This window comes from Frankliniella occidentalis, unplaced genomic scaffold, assembly GCF_000697945.3.
Source record: "Frankliniella occidentalis isolate FOCC.00 unplaced genomic scaffold, Focc_3.1 Scaffold117, whole genome shotgun sequence".
Lineage (NCBI taxonomy): Eukaryota > Metazoa > Arthropoda > Insecta > Thysanoptera > Thripidae > Frankliniella > Frankliniella occidentalis.
In genome coordinates, this window is record NW_026267245.1 from 321,757 (window position 1) to 341,421 (window position 19,665).

A 19,665-nucleotide genomic window follows, 5' to 3' on the forward strand; every position below is an offset into this window, starting at 1 on the left:
GGTATAGGACGGCGGTGGCGGGGGGTGGGGGGATGTCCGAGGTTAGCTCTCGGTCACTTGGGGGTGCACGTAATCCTCCCCAAAGGAAACAATAACACGCAGGCGACGGCCTCCTCCCCCTCCCTCGGCGTCACGGCGAGCCGGATGGGTTGCCTACGTCTCCCCCCCCCCCCTCTCCGCCCTGCACCACGCTGCACCTGAGCCTCGCCCTGCTCCTCATCCCCCCGCCGCCGCCGCTGTCCCAGACGTCGCGACGCTAACTCGCCCGGGGAACGTCCAAATAATCCGGGTGAAGGGGTTGCCGCCCCCTTCCCCTTGCGCGCCCGGCGGCGGGGTCGTCGTAAAAGACGCTAAAAACGAGACAGAGAGGGCAATAGGGCGAAAGGTAAGCCAATAAATGGGTTTTGTTTCGTCGACCCCAACAATAACTTAGTCGCCCCAGCCCAGCCCAGAGGAGGAGGCGGAGGAGGCGGAGGCGAGCCCCCGGCCTAGGAGGGGAGAGGGGTAAGGGTGGCGCACCACCTCGGGTGGGGCTGTGACATCCCTTACAAACATGAACGGCCGGCTAAGCCGCAGGCAGCCGCAGGGGTGCGCCGGGCCGGGGCCGGGGCCGGTCCCTCACCCCCGCCCGTGCACCCCCGCGCGTCTTAGCAGTCCGGGGACGAAAATGAAGGACGGCGGCAAACTTTTATTCGAGCAGGGGGCTAGAACCGCAGACACCGATCACATTCGGAGCAGCCACTACATTTTTACACGGAGAAATTTTTTTTTAGGGGGGGGGGATTCACGCCCGGAATGTAAGGGTTCTTAGAGGAAGGTGTTTCTCTATCACTAACACGGTCCCCCGGTGCCAATCCGACTCACTTTACGAGTACGGGCCGCCCCAGGTCCGCCGCGCAGTAAACTCCCCATCCTCCGTCTCGGGGGTCTTCTCACTCCTCTGGCCTACATGCCGTACCGTCGTGCCAGTACAGGTTTCCTCTTTCGTCTCGGGGGTCCGCGCTGCCGAAAAACCAACGTTCGCAAATCGATTGTAAATCGGTATCGACGGTTTGGCCCGCTAGGCATTATGTCATTGCTGTTGTTACCCGTCCCGTTCCTTGCACTCTCACAACTTGCAGTTTATCTGGTTAGGGGAGGGGGGAGGGGGAGTTATTTTTCTAATTTGTTTCTCGGGACGCGGTTGTCCCATTCGTACTCACGTGAGTGGAAGCGCGCAGAGGCGACGGGTTAACTTTACGCGTCCCAGCAGGCGAAGCAGGACCCCTCTCCCTATTCCCCCCCCCCCCTCCCCCCTCCCGGGCCGGGGCAGCCTCACTAATTGCAGTAGCAGCACCCAGGACATTTCGCTAGTTTATTATTCGCAACTCGGCCCTAGTTGGCCGGGCCGGGCCCGGGGCCGGGCCACCGTTGTAAGGCTCTATGAGGACACACTGCCGCTGTGGGCGGCGCGGGATGCGGCCATGGGCCAGGAGGCCAACTGCAGGAGAGGTGAGAGGTATGGGTTGTTTGGGGTTGGGGATCGGGCCCACCGGCCCACCTCCCAGTTGCTGTCGCGACGATTCATCTCTTTCACACTGCAGCAGGCAAATGAGTTTTTCGCCATAAAAAAACATAATTTTTGTATTTTTGATGTATCAAATCTGCGGTTGAATGAAAATAAATTCACCAGGGAGTTGGAGGTAGCGCTTGTGGCTTTGTTTTGTCCCTATTTTGCTTTGGGATCGTCCCGAGGATCGTCCAGAAAGTACCGCCTGTTAGGTAGGCAACACAATTCCTTCAGTGCATGCCTGCATTGCGGGGTGGCCTACGTCGAGTCTCGCAGGCGCTGAGCTCTCGTAAATTTGCCGAATAAATCTGAGAAAAACGAACGGACTTTCTGGATGACCTCTTTTCCGTACGCTCGGACGAAAACAGGCCTGTCACGCCATAACAGTTTCTAAGGCATGTTTTGAATATATTATAACGTCCTGTCGCTTTTCCGAATGTTGTGGTGTAACTGCGTTATCGACTCCGCCCACTTCCGTCGTCCGACTGAAGTACCGCGTGCACGAGTGCGTGCCGTTTGCCTACTCACTCGGGGTCCGTCAGACGCCGCCGCGCCGTGCCGCCAGAAATACGATCATCCGAGCGATTGTCTCCTACCAAGGTGGATGAATCCACCCTGGCGTACTAAGAAAAGTTGGGGGGGGGGGTCACCTCGTACACTGAACGTGGCCACTCAGGAGGGAAGACCTCCGCGTCGTGGGAGAGTGCAACATGGCGGGAATTACGGAAAGAAATGCTCCGCTCCCCGTGCGACCGCGAGCGACTGGGGCTGGGGGAAGATGCACCGGATAGTATAGCGCGGGCTGATGGGGCGGCAAAAGTTGGAAAAGCGAAAAGCAGCCCCCCTCTCTCCCTCCCCCTTGCGTGTCTCTTACTCCCGCACTGCACACTGGGCCCGCACATACACGCCCAGAGCATCTGCCCGGCCCGAGGCCCGGCCAAGCGCGCGCGGCGCGGAGTGCTTCAACGTAATTGCTTTTAATTCTGTGATCCATAATTCATCCCTTATATATTCCTCCGAAACTGAGCCGTCTGAAGTTGGCGAGTTTGCGCTCGCGCGTGCGCGGGCGGGCAGAAAGTTTAGCAGCAGCAGCAGCCCCTTTACTACTCGGGCCTGCCCTGCAACACCACACCACGACGACGCGAGGGAAAGGAGTCCTCCTCGACACGGAGGCGCGACGGAACCGGATGCCGTACGGCAAGAGAGCGCGTGATGCTGAAATGGGATGGTGTTTACCAAAGAGCACCCCCCCCCCCCCTGAGTACGCGTTGAGGAGAAGTTATGTCGAAGTCTTCGACATATCACTGGTGAAAAGTGTAAAGGGCTTTCTGTTGGACCTACGCCCTTTTCACTTTTTAACAGTGATAATGTCATACTGACGTCAAGATGACGCGGTTTCAGCCCGAAACAAATGTCTTAGATTTTACGTCGTGCCGGCGTGCATTGGGCCTGCAATTGGTTGAAACGGGGGGGGAAACTTTATCCCTTTGATTAACGTATGTTCGCTTGACAAGCGCGCCTGACACCCTGCTCTTGCTCTCCCCTGCTGGCCCTGCCGGGGCCTGCTGGCATATAGGGCTGGGCCGGCCGCCACTCTGCTCGCACGACTGCAATCCAATTGTGACCAAACAGTTTTATTAAATCAGGGAGCAGTCCCGGCCCGTGACTAAGGGGAGCAGTCACCTTTTAGTGCCGCGAGCAGCGGCGGCGGCAGGCCATCCGTCTCCATCACGCGGTGCTGCTGGGCTCGGGGTGGCGCGCCCATAGGGCGGGAGCAGCAGGGCAGTGTGCAGGCCGGCTGACATGACCCACGCTCACCGTTGTGACCGACTGCGACACAACACGATGTTTTCAAGTGGGCTTCCTTCCATGGTATTATTTTGTTTACTTTGACCTGAGGATGTGTCGCGAATCTGATGTTCGTCCAAATGCACTGATGTGTAGACTAAGAGACTGACGTGTAGGCGAGGTAGGCAACCCACAGCACAACGCCCCCCTCAGCCGTGCCTATGTTCAGGTGCACTTATAATGCTGGATTGAGTCTCGTGAGGTGAGGCCTAAAATGTAAGTGTTCAACCCCGGTGTTGAGCATGCAGTTTGCTCACTCTAGTGTGTCTAAAGTCCCAGTCCAAAAACATATGGAACATATGTGTTAAATATTTGCAGGTGTTTTTTTCTTCTTTTTTTTCTTGTTTTTTTTGTTTTGTTTTGTTTTGTTTTGCCAGTTGATCTCTTTAGTCATCAGAGTGGCAGAAACTTCTTGCCAGGAAATCTCACGACCACAACGTAAGAAGTTGCAAGGGTTTGGGACCCCGGACCAATGACGGCAGCAGGGATGGCAGGGGTGGGTGCGGCTGTCAGATGCCCTCGCCCACGCGAAGGCCCCGAGCTACGCCAAATCCCTGTGTTTTGCCGCACGGGGGTGGTTGCGGCGGGGGGCACTAAGCCTCCGCGCTGTACATACTGTACCGCGTGCCGGCCCGCAGCAGGGCCCGTCACGATGCCCAAAGGGCCAAAAGCGAGGCCAAAAGCTTCCCCCCGGCGAGTCTTGAGCTTTCTGGATCTGGGCCTGTCAGCTTGTCCTGTCCCCGCTGTCCTTCCCTTTCCTTCTGGCGTCGTCGTGGGCCGCGCGGGCGCGCTGCTCTTCCCCAGAGAGCCACACAACTAAGCCTGTAGGGCCCAAGTATAGGTGGACTCTGTGCCCCCCCCCCCCCCCCCGCCTCAAAACCAAACGAGAAAAACAAAGATACGTCGGTTAATAAGAATCAGCAAACGGTAGAGTATAGAAAAACGATTTAATATATGCGTGCGAGCAGTTGATAGGATATCAAAATAGCCTCAGAAAACTTTGCAGGTGGTAAGTTCTTCTCACAAACAAATAGAGAGTATAAAGTCAAAGGAGCGAGAGGGTATTACTAGAAAGACAGATCACAAAAATCAACAACAGCAAAACAAGATGAAAATGTCTTTAAAAATGGGAAGACAAGTACTTTTCTTGTGCTTTGAAAACAGAAAACAAAAAAAAAAAAGGATATCATGGTTGTCCAAACATTCAAACATATTGAATAACAAAAAAATAAAATAAAACAAATCTGCAATAATGAGATTCAATTCAAATAATCTTTTCTTTAGAGGAACAATGGTGAAGTTAAAAACTAAATACATCACATGGTCAGGTAGGTAGTACATACACACAAAAAATCCTAAAGCCTCAACGTAAAAATGAAAACTATACCTGGTACACTAGTTAACTTTTAGCACTTAGGATAGTAAAAATCTTTTTACAAGATGACACAGAAGTATCTGACTTGATAAGGGTCCAGTCAGAATTATGATTGGACATATGCACATTATATATCACATATTCTAACATGACAAAATATAAAGATCATTAAAAATATTCAACTGAAATGATTCTATGCACTGAACACATATTAAACAACAATCACTTAGTATACCTCTGTTGAATAGTCATACTTTAAAAATAGCAAATACAAAAGATAATAATCTCCATGAACATTTTAGAAATTAGAATAATTAAACATACAATCATAACTGAAGAATTGTCTTTGAAATAAAAGCATTTTCTGATAGACAACAGCTTCCATACAGTCCTGATTTGGTCTAGAAATAGTGGAATGATGAGTGAGATGCATCAAACTGAATAACTAAATGCAATACTGAAACAGCATTTATCATGCTGTGGGATCTCTTCTCATCAACTCCAAATCTGCATCCATCATGTCTTTTACTAATTCCTAAAAGAAACAGATATTTTAGTTAAACAAATTATAGATAAAACCTAGTTCTGTTAAAGATAATGTTGCAAGTAGCTACAAACCTGAAATGTAACTTTTGGTTTCCAGCCCAGAAATTTCTTTGCTTTACTTGCATCACCAAGGAGAAAATCCTAGAACAGGAAGGTAATGTTGTCAAACTAAAAATTTCCACACTTTGATATTGACAGTTTGCTGCTTATCAAGTTATGGAATACTTGCCACTTCTGTTGGTCTAAAATACTTTGGATCCACTCTCACACGCACAATCCCGGTAGCCTTTTCTTTCCCAACTTCATTCAAACCCTCACCATCCCACTCAATATCTCTGCCAACATATGCAAATGATGCCTCAACAAATTCTCTCACACTGTGTGCCTCTCCAGTGGCAACGACAAAATCCTCTGGTTTCTCTTGTTGTAGCATCATCCACATTGCCTGTAGAGTTTCAAAATGAAAGTTAAGATTTCATTTCACTCAGATAAATAGAAGGCAAATTTTGCTTGACAATTCAGATACTCTAAACAAACCTCCACATAATCTTTGGCATGTCCCCAATCACGCTTAGAATCCAAATTTCCCAGCTTAAAACATTCAATATGATTCAAATGAATTTTAGCAACAGATCGAGTCACTTTTCTGGTGACAAAATTTTCTCCACGTCTAGGGCTTTCATGGTTAAAGAGGATTCCATTGCAAGCAAACATGGAATATGCTTCTCGATAGTTTACAACAATCCAATATGCATAGAGTTTTGCACATGCTGAAAGAGTAAAATTCTTTTGCTGAAAAGCTGCAAATTTACTATGGTACTATGGCACATTGTAAAAATTTATTATTACTACAAACCATATGGTGACCGTGGATAAAATGGAGTTGTCTCTTTCTGGGGTGTCTCTTGCACAAGTCCAAACATCTCTGATGTACTTGCTTGATATAACTTAATTGATTTTTCCAATCCACAAGTGCGAATGGCATCAAGCAATCGAAGTGTACCGACAGCATCAACTTCAGCTGTATATTCGCTTAAGTTAAAAGATACCTGAAAAATAAAAACAAAATACATTCTTAAAATGTTACATTGTTAAGAGTAATAAGTATTATGGGACATACCTGAACATGACTTTGGGCGGCTAGATTATAAATTTCATGAGGCTGAATGGTTCCAATGAGCTTTACTAGACAGCTACTATCAGTCATATCCCCATAATGTAGCTTCATTGAGCCACCAGTGTGCTCTAATGGTTTTTTGTAAAGGTGAGATATACGACCTGTATTAAATGTACTGGCTCTCCGTATGATCCCATGGACCTCATAGCCCTTTTCTAAAAGCAGCTCAGCTAAGTAAGATCCATCCTAATGACACATGAAAATGACAGTTAACATTGTCCACATAACAAAAAGTGGCATTGATGTTGACTTGTCAGGTTACCTGGCCGGTTATACCCGTAATCAACGCTCTTTTCCTTCCAGTGTCACAATTTTGATTTTCCATAGCGTTCTGACCTGTAACAGAGTTATAATTCATAATCCTTAGAAATAGAACATAACCAACCCACGACTCCACAAGTCGAAAATATATACCCTGCGATGAGAACACACTTTGTAACGACTATAAAACCAAGTGTACCGAATTCGTGTTTGATTAAAATTCAGAAAAAAATTCTTGACTTTCTTAACTATTTTTTGTAAGCGATGTGCGAGAATTGAATGTCCGGCGTAATTGAAACAGCGTCTGCCAAACCGAACGCCAAACGTAAACAACAGATTGGTCTACTAGAATGCCGGATCCATGTGACCACGACTCGTACCGGAACTATCTTGTAGGCGGGAACTTCAACATTGTCAACTCCCCGACTTCCCTAACTGGTACTTGCGGTATGTTAGTCTAACAAAGAGATGCAGATCCTTCAATTTTTTTTATTTCCTTTTCATGAACTCAAGGTTTTCACGGTTTTCATGAAGTTGGTTGGCAGTTGGTAGTTTTCAATTATTTTTTTTGTATACAACTCGATTATCATTTCGAGACTGACTATTTACAGGTAGACAAGCCAGCCCGGATTTTCATTCATATCAGAATTCAAAAGTCATGTCATGTCATGTACGTGCAATAACAAAGCAAAAAGCTTTTGTCAATTTTGAGTAGTTTTTTCTTTGAAACATCATGACAGACACAATTGAGCAAACCTCTCAAATGTTCCATCCAATCAAAAGTTTCAACTTTAAGGGTTGCACACTTATAATAGTAAGTGACTATTCTTTTTCAAACATTATCGTTTGTTTCATTTTCCCGGCTTCATTGATTACATGTCTAGGTTATGGCTCTTCAAAACATTAGTTATTATCATTCTCTTTCTTTGTTATTTTGTGAATGTTCTGTTGTTTGTCATGACTTTATGTTGGACTATTCAGTAGTTTCTATTGGTTTTATTTTCTCGTCGTTCATTGTCATTCATTGCCTCTTCATTTTTGCCTAATCTGACTTGTCTATTTCAGCCGTCTGTATCAGTAGGGAATGTTGGTCAATTATGCACCGACTTACTTATCCAATCACTTGGATGCCAGAAAGCAGGGTATCTTTGGCATCCAGCTATTCTCCCAGTTGTGGGGGTTGATCCTTACAGACTATCGTCACCTGACCTAGCTTTACCTGCAGAAGGTAGCAACATTAGAACACTTTTCGGTTCATACAATATTACATGATATATATATGTATGTATTCACATTTTTCTTTGATTTTGCAGTGTTCTATTCAAAGGATCATAATCTGGTGATCTTGCAATTAAGGTCTTCAGTTGTCAAAGTAAATACCTACCTACTTCCCATGTTGCCAATGAACTTGTTCTGTTTTATCTTCACCCTACTTAATAAGTGTTTTGTCTTACAGAAGCTGAGAAAGCCATTTTTGAATGATTTGGTTCAGTGGATGCAATCAATTGGAGTTGTGCAAGTGGCTGTTCTCACTGGAAGTTCTAATGAAGAACGCATTGATGAACAAATTACATCTGAACCATTTCGTTACTTAGTTGGCACTGAATCAAATCCCAGTCTGGCTGAAACATTCAGGCAAGATTCCTTGTAAGTCTCAGTTAAGCTACCTACACGGGGCATACAAAATAAATTCTAATTTATTCCCTAGATCTTTGGGATGGATTGCATTGGAGAAGAGGCTTCATTTCCCCGCTCTATCTAAACTAGAAAGTCTTGAAGAAGGTAACCAAAACATTGGCCAGGTTGTCATACCTGGTGGAGGCTTTGCCAAGCAGTTGATTACAGCCTGGTAAGATCTTATTTTGTTTCATTTTCATATATGTGAGATAAAATGTCAAACTAATATTGCATTCTATTATTCCAGCTCTGAAAAGAAACTAAATTGTGTTGCTCTCATTAAGTTCTGTAGTGAGGGCGATAACATTCCCGATGCTCTTGTAATGTTGAACAAATTAAATGGCTGGCTAAAACTGGTACGAAATGCTTCCTGAATTATAAAAATGTTTTCAGTTCTTTAGCTTTTACTAATTGGCAGCTTTGCCTTTGCAGTTGGATGTGGATTCCATTGGTTCTCCTAAACTAATATATCCTCCGTCATGGAATCATTTGTTTGGGAATCCTCCTCCTCGGCAGTTGTATTGATTTTGAAATAAAACTTAATTTCAGCATAATTGTGTGATTTATATTTCAAAGAACCTAATTAGGAACCATTTGATGTTAAGGTGACAGGGTTCATGCCAAGTAATGAGAGGAAAATCATAAAAAACCTAATTTTCTTATAATTTTCATAAGTACAAGTTTTCACTATATTTTACACTTTTTATAATAGAGAAGTGCATTTTGGAATAGTGTCTGTATTGGACCACGCGAAAACTTTGGTACCATCAGAAGCAAAAACGCTTGTTGGCACGAAGGAGGTGCCAAGAATATAGATAAAGTTTACGTGAGGCCTTTCTCTCAGACGCGACTCCAAAACAATGTGCAACAAGCAATACCATTCTAGCCAAAAATGGAAAATATGAGAATGAGATTACAATGATGTTTTCCTATCAACCACAGATGCAATTTGCTGATTCCTCACAAATTCCAAGAACAGTAATTATATAAAAAATGTTAACACAAAATTTTAAAAAAAGAAGTATACACTGTTAAGTGGTCCTTTTAGCTGGCAGTGCCACTCTTTCATGATCCATTGTCACGGCAAAGCTCAGTCAGGCACACAGGCAGGCTGATCTGACAGTCTCCTTGATTAAGTTCATTTAATCAACTTTCCATTCTCTCTCAAATTTTATAACACACTAGTTCATTCTTGCATCATCACTTTAAAAGACCTGTTGCAGAGCTAAAAAACCTATTATAAATATGAGTATGAAACCAAAAGTAATGAGAATTCACCACTTTTATTTTCCCCAAATTCTAGTACATTAAATACAATCTACACCTTACATTTCTACTTCTATACATACAAGTACCAGCCAGGCAACAGGGTACATTTATCAAATCTAGTTAAATCACATGCTGTTGGTACAGTCCATTGAGTAACGTGACAACATGCATTTTGTACCCCGTACAGCTGCAAAACTCGCATCTGTAGCTGGCAGCTCGAACCAACACCATCACACTATTGCTTTTCTCTTCACAAAACACTCAGTTTCTAAAAGATGAATAATTACATTAAAAAAAACTGGAGGGGACATAACCTTTGATTGGATGGCCTATTTATTAATAAAACTGCACATATACATCACTGATGGGTCAGTTTAAATTAAGTAAAAAATAAAAAAGTTCCTCAGATGTACAATAGTTCATGATGGTGGCCTTAAAGGCACAGCCCAGCCTGACATGTGCTTTGCACTGATGACACTGATGTCACACCGCTTGACTCACAGCGGAGTGAGTTCACCAGTCAATTTTCAAAATTAATAAAAGACATCATCACTCTCTGCGGGTTTTTTTAGCTGGAGGTGTTGAACTGTCTTCTTCTGTTGTTTCCACTTGACTAACTTCCAGGCTTGTCCTGCGTCGTAATCTTTCCTGTACAGCAGACAATGCATCTTTGGATGGAGAGTCATCTAGGTCTATTATTTGGACACCATCATCATCTCTTCCAGATCCACTCCCTGGTCGCCGCTGCCTGTCATCGCCAGCCTGCCAACACACATCATTGCTGCATCAAGGTTAGACTCAGCCAAACTGAACAAAACACTAGCACATAAAAGCATTGGTAACATTAATTAAAGCCCAGCTTTACACCACTCAAAAACACACACAGTTTGACGAAGCAACAGCGTTAGCCCATTAATTTCAGAGGAATAATGAATAACACAAGCTACATTGCAGATATGGATTCAAAATGATGATGCAGAGTGTCACATACTAACAGGAAGAGAATTAAATTTATGGCTGAAATATGAGACGGAATGGCTAGAAACTAGTTCAAGAAAACTACACCAGACTGTATTCTATTAGCACAATAGTTTGGAATGTGACGTCCCAAACTTAACACTGACAATTAATAAATAAAGCAAAGTGTTGTGTGATAAGAACAACACTGATCTCTGCACCACTCATTAAGGTCATCAGGGAAATGTTAATGAATTATGACTGGGGTTTGAAATAGATGACATAAACCCATAACCCACTTCAAAATTCGGCCATTCATGAAGTGCCAAATGCTACATGCATTAAAACTTACACCTCACATACAGACACAAGGACATTATTGTATGTGTGTTACTATACACATTCAACTTTATCAATCATAAGCAAAATTCTATTTTACCAGCACTCTTTACTTAAATTGGAACAAACTTGGGCAATTACGCTTTGAGGGTAATGCTGGGGTCTGATTTATACTAGCAGGTTTAGGGCCCTACCTTTCCCCCCTGCATGTGAGCAGGTAGCGGCGCACTGCGGCCTGCGGGCGAGGGCCGTGCGGAGCGTGTGGGCTGAGGGATTATAGTAATCTCATCGTTGATCTTCAGGGGCTTGATGAGTAGAGAGTCGCCCTGCTGGGCTGGAGCGGGCGACCGACTGACTGAGGGACTTGAGGTGCTCGTTGTGCCACCAGGCTTTTTGTCCATTACTCTTTTAGCCACGACTGAATGAGCAGAGTAGACATGATTTTCAAACTGCTTGTACATGCCAAAAGTGGCAGTACATACTGTACATTTATAAGACAGGTGGGCAGGCTTCAGTGTCATGCTGTGGTCTCGAGCAACATGATTAAGCAATTTCCATTGGTACACCTATGAGAAAACAGGATGGTATTTAGATTAGATTGGAAAACAGAGAGATTACTTCTCCATTGCAGTATAGGCCTCAGACACTGCATAAGCTGAGCACACTTACCCTGCCACATACTGGACATCTTCCCCCATCTTTGCCCTTATTTGCTGCTTCTTGCATACTAGAAGTAACAAGGCCATGGGAGCCTAAAAGATGACGCTCCAGTCCTTGATCAGTAAAGAATCGGAACTGACACTTTTGACAGTTGAGTGGGGGACGATTATAAATCATCTTCGGATGAATTTTAACCTTATGGATCCATTGCATATGGTTTCTCAGTTGTTCCAAGTCCTAAAATGAAGTAAAATGAATGAATGTAAGAGAAATTACTCACATAAAACGTGCATCTAAACAGGTTTTAATAAAAAGTTGAATTTTACCTTTATGTAACCATCACAAATCTCACAAATGACAAAGGTTGCCTTTCCTCCACTGCTTGGATGGCCGGGCTTGTTGCTTCCTGCAGGCATGCCTGTGCTGTGGGCATTGGGTGGTGTGCCAGAGGACTGGCGAGGTAAGGGTGTAATGGAAATGCTGGGCTGCTGTTGAAGTTTGCTTGCTTGACCCTTTGAGTTCTGTAAAATTGCGGGTAAATCCATTAGAATGACATAACATGTACCTATTAAAATAAACACAAGAAGACATTGTTGACAGTTATAAGTAAACACATCGAGAAAACACAGTATAAAGAAAGTACTTTAAAATTTCCAATCCAGATACAAATTTTTTAAGAGATAACTAGATTAAAAATTTACTTCGTACAAGAAAGGTAATGAATTAATTGATTTGACAGACTATGTGTGGCATTCAAGGTATAAACTGGAAGAAATTGTTAGGCATGGTTTATGTATTGAACAAGAGGCTGCCCAACAAGTTAGAGTTAACAATGTTGGTGTGATCTAGCCCTACTAAACAAACCAAAACAATACAATATATCAACTTATTGACAGTAAGTGGCAAAGGAAATACATTACAAAAAATTAACAAGACATAAGATAAAACTTATTTCTTTATAATGAAAACAAACTTTGATGGAGGAAATAACCATGTGCACGGTACAGTACACAAATTGAAAGGATATTTGAGAAGAAATAATGAAAAAATAATCATTACTAAATTAGATTTAAATTCTGAATTATGGCTCTACCACTTATCACAATACATAGACCAACTCCCAAAATGATGTTAGGCATTCAAGGACTTAAATGAAAGTCAACGGAAATTGTGACTGCCTGCTCATTTCTGTAGCAGGCCTACCTGAGAACTGCTGCCTGTAGGATTTGGCACAAGGGCAAATGGTAAGGGAGTAGCCCCTTCTCCTGGTCGAGGTAAAACTTTCATCACCTGCCCTCCCACCACCTGTAACACCGACTGCTCTTTACCTCCTCTTTTGCATTCGTCTTACAGAAGTGTCAAAGGGCCAAGCTAATGTGATCATAATTAATGGTTACACGACAGATTTGAAAAAAACAGGGCAGAGAATGAAATATGAACATATGGTCTTACATCATGTGGTCAAACAAATATTTAATAATAGTTAGTGATTGATTAACAAAAACACGTAAGACCAGAAAAACATGCATCACAATATAAGATTAGAAAATTGAGTACCGTATGTATTTGAAAGAAAAAACGAAAAGGGACAAAACTAAGAATTTAGTTAGACCAAACTTTCATTGTTGCCAGAAATTTTCCATTGAGTTTCAAAGCAGGGATGGTAGTTAGTAAGCATTTAACCCCAAAAGATAGTGAATGCAATAATAGTAAAGAGCACCCTGCTACAAGAAGATCTATCTTTTGATCTTATTTTCTTCAGCAAAATTGACATACATAGAACTCCACAAATTACACCTTTCATGCTTCACTCGTCATCCCCTTTGAAGGAAATAGTAGGAGCTTAAGAGGAGGGTTGAGCAGGCAGTCTTCATAACAGGTCAGTTGGGAAGAGGTTAATGAACTGCAAAATCACTGATTGATTACCAGAGCTATAAGACTCTGGCACAGATCAAGCAATTTTACAAGTACCCAGGCAGGAGTTAACAGGCAACCCTACAGAGTAACAGTAGTAGGTTTTCAATAGCAAAAATAACACATAATATTTCTAGCAGTATCCCAACAACTTCATAAATGATGCCATAACATGCAAAGTATACTAAGAATTATCTTCAACTCCATTAGCATTTCAAAAACAATATGTGGGTTTGAAGTACCACACATAATTCAAGCCAATTCACACATAGAAAAATCCCCAGATGCACCATTACTTTGGATAATTGTAGTTTCGAGTAAGCCCGTTACATATAACTTACTTGATAAATCGGATTGCCAGCAATCTGATAAGAAGTGGGAACAAGTACTTGTGAGGACCCTGAAGGTGAGGAGCGATACAACATGCCTGAAAAACATGAGGAATTAATGTATAAAAGTAATATGCATTAATTTCTTTTTGATACAAACAAGCAAAGTAATTTTTTACTCACTGGACATAGGATTTTGCAGCCTCTGTTGTTGCTGCATTCCTGAAGTTGCTTTAAGATCAGGGAAACGGCCACCAGTCACTGGCGGACGCCCGCGTCCTCTGCCAAGTGAGTTGGCCATCTGACCTAATGTGGTTTGACCCATAATTGTAGATCCAGCTGGTAGCTTCGGTAGTAACGGATGTGGTTGACCAACCATACCCGGTTTCTGTGGCATTGTCATCCCTGCAACAGTTTGACCACCCATTGGGAAAGGTCTACTGCGCGATACCCGGGGTATTTTCGCTGGTGGCTCCCAATCAATTGGTGGTTCCTAAAAGAAAAATGAAAATTAATCATAAACAATGAGCGAATAGCATCAAAAAAAGGAATTTTAATGACTGTTCAAAAGATAAAATGAGATATAAATCAAATCTGTACCTGATTTTTGTCTGGACGATATTTCTTTTGACAAGACACAAGATGTCTCGTAAGTTTTCCTTTCTGGTTGTCTTCAAACGGACAGTTGGGACACTGATGGAATGCAGGTCCACGTTCCAGCTTTCCCCTAACATTGTGCTCAGCTTCCATGTGGAATAATATGTCATGAGGTGATCGAACTTCCTTATCACAGAAATTGCACCGGTAAATATAGTTTCTCATGTGAGGAGTTTCCATATGATGAGCCATTACTAGGGCAGATTCAGTTTTAAAACTACAATAGTCACACTTCTTCTGGTCTAAATGGAAAGGAGCATTGTTTTCTTTGCTGTATTCTAAGGTCTGTTGTAGGGAATTAATTGCCATTTGAGTACTAGCACCACCTTTACCACCTTCCCTATCCCTTTTTTTCTTCTGTGATCTGAGAAGATCTGTTTGAACATGTTCTTGAACCAGATTAGTACCAATTTGCATGAAGAATTTGCCCAGGGGATTGTCAAAGTAGGATTGTGGTTTCTTATCATCTGCCTTATCAGCATCTCCTTTTGACAGATCCTTTGCAGCATCATCTTTCTTCTCATCAGATTTTGAACTATCTCGTAATGCTGTATCATCTTTATCCTTTGATTCGTCCTTTTCTTCCTTGCTGGACTTTTTCTCGTCATCTACATCCATTTTTTCCTCATCTTTGCCCTTTTCATCACTATCAGATTTATCTTTAGTTTCAACCTTATCTCCATCTTTCTTTGCTGATTCTTCTTCATTAGAATCTTCTTCTTTTGCTTTCTCATCTTTTTTCTCAGATTCTTCTTTGTCCTTTTCTTCCTCCTCCAATTTTTGTTTTTTGAGAGCCTCTCCAAGGTCTTCAATGAAGTCCTTCAATGGTTTAATAGGTGGCTTCTCATACACATATGGAACAATGAATGATGGAGCTTCCACAACATACATGTCATCTGTCAAAGAGGGCAGAATCACTGGTTGCTTCTCTGGGGGTGGCTGTACAGGTGATTTACGTTGCATGGGTGTAATGCTGGTATTGAAAACAGTCTGGCTGTGGCCACCAACTGGATGGACAGAAAAGCTTTGCTGTACAGAAGAGGAGGATGATGATGAGCTAGACAGATTAGCAGGAGTAATTTGTAGACCAGGTCGATTTGCAATCTTATTAGTACCAACAGGAATCGGTGATCGCCCTGATATTATGGAATTGGTATCTATGATGACCAAGGTTGGTTCTTTTTTCTGACCCTTTGTCTGTTTACTACCCGATGCAATCTCAACCAAATGTTTTGTATCATTTACAACAATTGTCTTATTGGTAGTACTACTTCTACTAGCTGCTCTGGCCTTGCTATTTTCCTTATTTTGTTGATCCCCAGTTGCACTAAGAGGGTCAACCATAGCAATTTCTTCAATATCTGACCCATCGTCCCGTTCTTGAGTCTCCTCCTTGTCTTCAGCATAACTCTTTTGCTTATTTAAATTGCGAGAACTTCTTCGTGGTGTAAGAGATAAGGGTGCAGGATTTTTTCGACCCTTGCCTTTTTTGCTGGGTGATGAACCATCAGGTGATTCTTCACTTTCCCCTTCATTCCTCTCACTGTCACCTCTCTCAGGTGTTTCTTCCTCTTTCCTTGAATCTTTGGAGAGATCCTTGGCTTCTTCACCCTCTATACTTTCATCTAATGCTTCATCAGCTTCACCATTCTGTAATGATGATTTACTGGTTGGTTCCTCACTCCCATCTTGTTCACTATCACTAACAGATGCACTTTCCTTTGAAATTGGATCATTTGAGTGATCATCCTTAGCACTTACTTTATTATCTACTTTTTCTAAACTAACTTCATCCCTAATATCACTTTGATCTGATTTCGTCTCACTATCCTCCACACTTTTTTCTTCTATACTGTCTTCAAGCTTTTTCTCATCAGCACTTGGTCCATTCTTTACACTAGAGTTTGGCTGACCATCTGAATGGTCATCACTTTCAACATGCACTTCACTCTTTGCAGAGAGGTCGCTAGGCACATCACTAATGTTATTGTCTACGTCCATAGGTTCATCGTCATTACTAGTTCCCTTTTCCTGTTCCTGATCCTGCTCCTGCTTCTCTTGACCCTCAGATGACTCAGAGTTGTCCTTGACAGCTGAGGCTTCAGCTGGAGTAACCACAGGGGCATCCACATCCATGGCTTCATTTACTGATCCATTTAAATCACCATTAACCTTGGCACTAGCTGAAAAATAAAGAAAATGTTATACAAAAATGCTCTAGGGAAGGTAGTGGAATGACCAGCGTAAGAAAAAAGAAAAGCATACAACCTTCGGCATCTTGAGAAGACTTGTCAGTAGCTTCTTTGATGTTTTCGCCCACATCTGCAGTCACATCCTCCATGGTGGCGGTTGATATTGGTCACACCTAGGACAGAATGGAATGAATTGTTAAAATTTCAGAAAGAATGGTAGGAATGAGGCTTTGAATTACACACTACATCGCATTCAAAGTCTGTTGCTGGAATGACACACAATATAGATTTTGCATCTAATATAAATGTTGCAAGTGTCAAATTGGTGTCAAATTGTTAAATATAGTTATATTTCTTTATACTTTAAAAACCTATAAGGGGGTAAAAAGAGGATCACATTATGATGGCAACAAACACTGACTCAAAAGGTCACAGAGTGTAATGCTACACAATTAAGTTCTTAAAAAGGGTAATTAACTAATGCAATGAAAAATAGACAGGAGACCAAGGTAACCTAAGGAAACTCCCCTTTTTATTAACCCCTTTGTTTACAATGCCAACAATAAACAAGGTGAAATCTTTAGTAAACTTAGCGAGTGCTCTAAAAATCTTAGGCCAAGTAACAATTTTAACATTTTGGTGTTTCAAAGAAAAGAAAGGGTTCAATTTCAGTTGCGCATAGGCTATCAAAACTAGGGTTAGCCAATCGGCAGCCTTGGCTTCGTCCAACCTCCAATGCCCCGCAAGCCTACCGTGAGAAGATGCCGGTACCGCAACGGGCATCTTAATGCAAGGTTGTATTGAAAGAACAAACCGCAAAATGCAGTTCAGCAATGTCTTCAAAAACTGCGGATCATCCTAACAGCGCCAGCCCGGTCAAATATTAAATAAGCCCCTAAAGGACGTTATGTTTACCTCTTGAGACCGCGCGGTGCCCGTGCCAAGGGCTCAAATAAGCAAAGTAGCAAAGTTCAGTGGGATGCTAACATAACACCAATGACAAAAATCTAACATCGGTTCCAGTCATCGTTTGGATGATAAAATCAAGCTGGGATTGCATTCAAGGGGTACATTGTAGACAAATTTCAACCAGCACCCAACTTGAAACACAGCACCGTAAGTAGGTAGTTACGTACGCGGCCGCTAGAGCGCGAGGCCGTCAAATCCATGGCAAAATTATGCTCTATTTGGGCTCTGAAAAAATTGTCAGACTTTGATGACCCCTTAAATCAACTTACTCTGACGGCGCTTATTATTTCACAATGCACCAACGAATTACGTAAGTTGCTTAACCTCTCGACGGCCAGCACTCACCTGGCCGTTTAAAGGCCTAACGCGCACGGAGATTCTCTGCTGTATGAAAGGCATATCGAAGTATGTCACATTACAAATCAAGACGCGTCCCAATCGCTAAATGCAGGCTGCTCGCCCACACATTCGTCAGCAGAAATTTCATAAGCATTCTTTCAAGTCTGCGAAAGGGTTTTAACTTGCACTAGCAGTGACACTAAAACTGCTTTCGGCTCGCTACGCCAGAGAGCAGCAGGGTACGACGCGTGCTGGCCAGGCACTCAACAACCCCGCGTACTTTGTTTAGGTTGGTTCGCGCACGGATTTCAACCGCGACAGGGGCCTAACCATGAAATCGCCGCCCACACAATTTCGATCCGCTCCAAGAACAACGGCGAACGAAAACAACAAACTTAAAAGAACTGTACCGGTGGCTTTTAAGCTCCCGCCATTTCCTGCTGGCGAGGTCCTACATTACTGGAAGCAACGGCGGGCGGGCGGGCAGGCGGGCGCAGCCGCCGCAACAGCCGCTACAACATTCACAAGTCTCACACACGGGGATAAATACCTTTCACACATCCAGCATTACGGATTTCAATACTGCGTTTACTCCGACACACGCCAAACACACTCGGCAAATCGCATAATACTCCTGACAGCCAGAAATATCAAATTTTTCGTTAGCCGACGTCACTAACCCTCAGCCAGCAGCGTTGAGAACTGCCAAGATGGCGGCTGTAGGTCACGTGACAGAAAATTGTGAGTTGTGACGTATACATTCAGAGTGGCAGAGCCGTTCTCGGAATGAGGGTGAGGGGGGAGGGTGAAAACTAGGAGGGCAGGAGGGGTCAAGGGGGCTGGTTTTTCGTACGAGACCAAAACGCGTCTCCACAACTCGGCGCCGTTTTGCACATTTTGCCCCTCTTCATGCCCCCCTTGAAATTTCGGAAAATAGGGGATGACAGCACTTGTGAATGATGCAGAGCACAACAAGGGAATTTCCTCGAGCCGGCCAGCTTGCGTACGCCCACTCTTGCATTGATCTTCGCGACGGGGGCGCGTCCTGAACATGACACTACACATGCGGTGCAGGCGTGACTAAATGTGTGGTCATCCCATTATTCTTAAGCTATTAAGTGTGAATGGCAGTCTTTGAGCTTTTGTCAACCCCGAGGACTGCCACTTTCCTCTCCAGCGCGCTCAAAGCGGCACCAAACCAGAAGGAGTTCGAACCCCTATCGATCGGCTACGGGGCCGGGGCGTTGGGCCAATGGGCCGAATGGTTCAATGATGCTTAAGTCGAGCGGGGGAGTCCATTTAAAAGCTCCTGCATGATTGCCCCATTTTTGTCGTCTAGGGCCCAACGGGATCCACAATTGGAAAAACGGTGAGGCGATGATAGAGAAAGGCCGTGGATAAGAGGAGGAAAAGAAGAAGTTGTTGAAGAAGTGAGGAGGAAGAAGATGAAGAGAGGATGGAACGCACTGTCGGGATGGAAGGGCGAAGCAAAAGGGAGGCGCGGAGAAGACGCAGGGCATAGAGAGGCAGAGGAGAAGAGAGAGAGACAAAGGGGGTGAGGGGCCCGACGAGGGGAGCGGAGGGGAACGCAAGGGGGAGGGGAGGGG

At 43.7% G+C, this 19,665-nt stretch overlaps 3 protein-coding genes across 14 annotated transcripts in view; 1 reads left to right on the plus strand and 2 right to left on the minus strand.

Moving 5' to 3' along the window:
• Positions 1-4,325: 4,325 nt before the first annotated feature.
• Positions 4,326-7,094, minus strand: LOC113209921 (GDP-mannose 4,6 dehydratase). Of its 4 annotated transcripts, none has more exons than XM_026427691.2 (8): positions 6,928-7,094; positions 6,758-6,831; positions 6,439-6,681; positions 6,175-6,367; positions 5,856-6,088; positions 5,548-5,763; positions 5,391-5,459; positions 4,326-5,307 (listed from the first exon to the last, which is right to left on the minus strand). In XM_026427691.2, the coding sequence occupies exons 2-8, from the start codon at positions 6,818-6,820 to the stop codon at positions 5,245-5,247; spliced, it is 1,080 nt and encodes a 359-aa protein (XP_026283476.1). In that variant the 5' UTR covers positions 6,821-6,831; positions 6,928-7,094; the 3' UTR covers positions 4,326-5,244. The 4 variants fall into 4 exon arrangements, with proteins under 4 accessions (XP_026283476.1, XP_026283475.1, XP_052126272.1 ...); XM_026427690.2 differs by having other exon boundaries at positions 6,910-7,094; XM_052270312.1 differs by having other exon boundaries at positions 6,996-7,087.
• A 300-nt stretch (positions 7,095-7,394) lies between these two features.
• LOC113209884 (proteasome assembly chaperone 2) lies at positions 7,395-8,987 on the plus strand. Its single transcript, XM_026427636.2, has 7 exons — positions 7,395-7,570; positions 7,822-7,984; positions 8,070-8,128; positions 8,213-8,391; positions 8,465-8,605; positions 8,681-8,789; positions 8,866-8,987. The coding sequence occupies exons 1-7, from the start codon at positions 7,490-7,492 to the stop codon at positions 8,956-8,958; spliced, it is 825 nt and encodes a 274-aa protein (XP_026283421.1). The 5' UTR covers positions 7,395-7,489; the 3' UTR covers positions 8,959-8,987.
• Positions 8,988-9,072: 85 nt separating this feature from the next.
• Positions 9,073-19,665, minus strand: part of LOC113209883 (MOG interacting and ectopic P-granules protein 1) — a 17,663-nt gene continuing 7,070 nt past the window's right edge. Inside the window, exons 1-10 of one of the 9 annotated variants that reach the window (XM_026427630.2) lie at positions 18,609-18,778; positions 16,827-16,923; positions 14,502-16,741; positions 14,085-14,394; positions 13,914-13,999; positions 12,862-12,963; positions 11,985-12,179; positions 11,668-11,895; positions 11,193-11,564; positions 9,073-10,464 (exon numbers count right to left, since the gene is read on the minus strand). In XM_026427630.2, the coding sequence (XP_026283415.1) occupies positions 10,252-10,464; positions 11,193-11,564; positions 11,668-11,895; positions 11,985-12,179; positions 12,862-12,963; positions 13,914-13,999; positions 14,085-14,394; positions 14,502-16,741; positions 16,827-16,899 (3,819 nt within the window). In that variant the 5' untranslated portion in view covers positions 16,900-16,923; positions 18,609-18,778 and the 3' untranslated portion in view covers positions 9,073-10,251. Of the gene's footprint in view, positions 10,484-11,098; positions 11,565-11,667; positions 11,896-11,984; positions 12,180-12,861; positions 12,964-13,913; positions 14,000-14,084; positions 14,395-14,501; positions 16,742-16,826; positions 16,924-17,665; positions 17,868-17,988; positions 18,304-18,468; positions 18,557-18,608; positions 18,780-19,665 lie in introns of those variants that run through there. The other 8 variants (XM_052270311.1, XM_026427631.2, XM_026427633.2 and 5 more) reach the window with 8 other exon arrangements.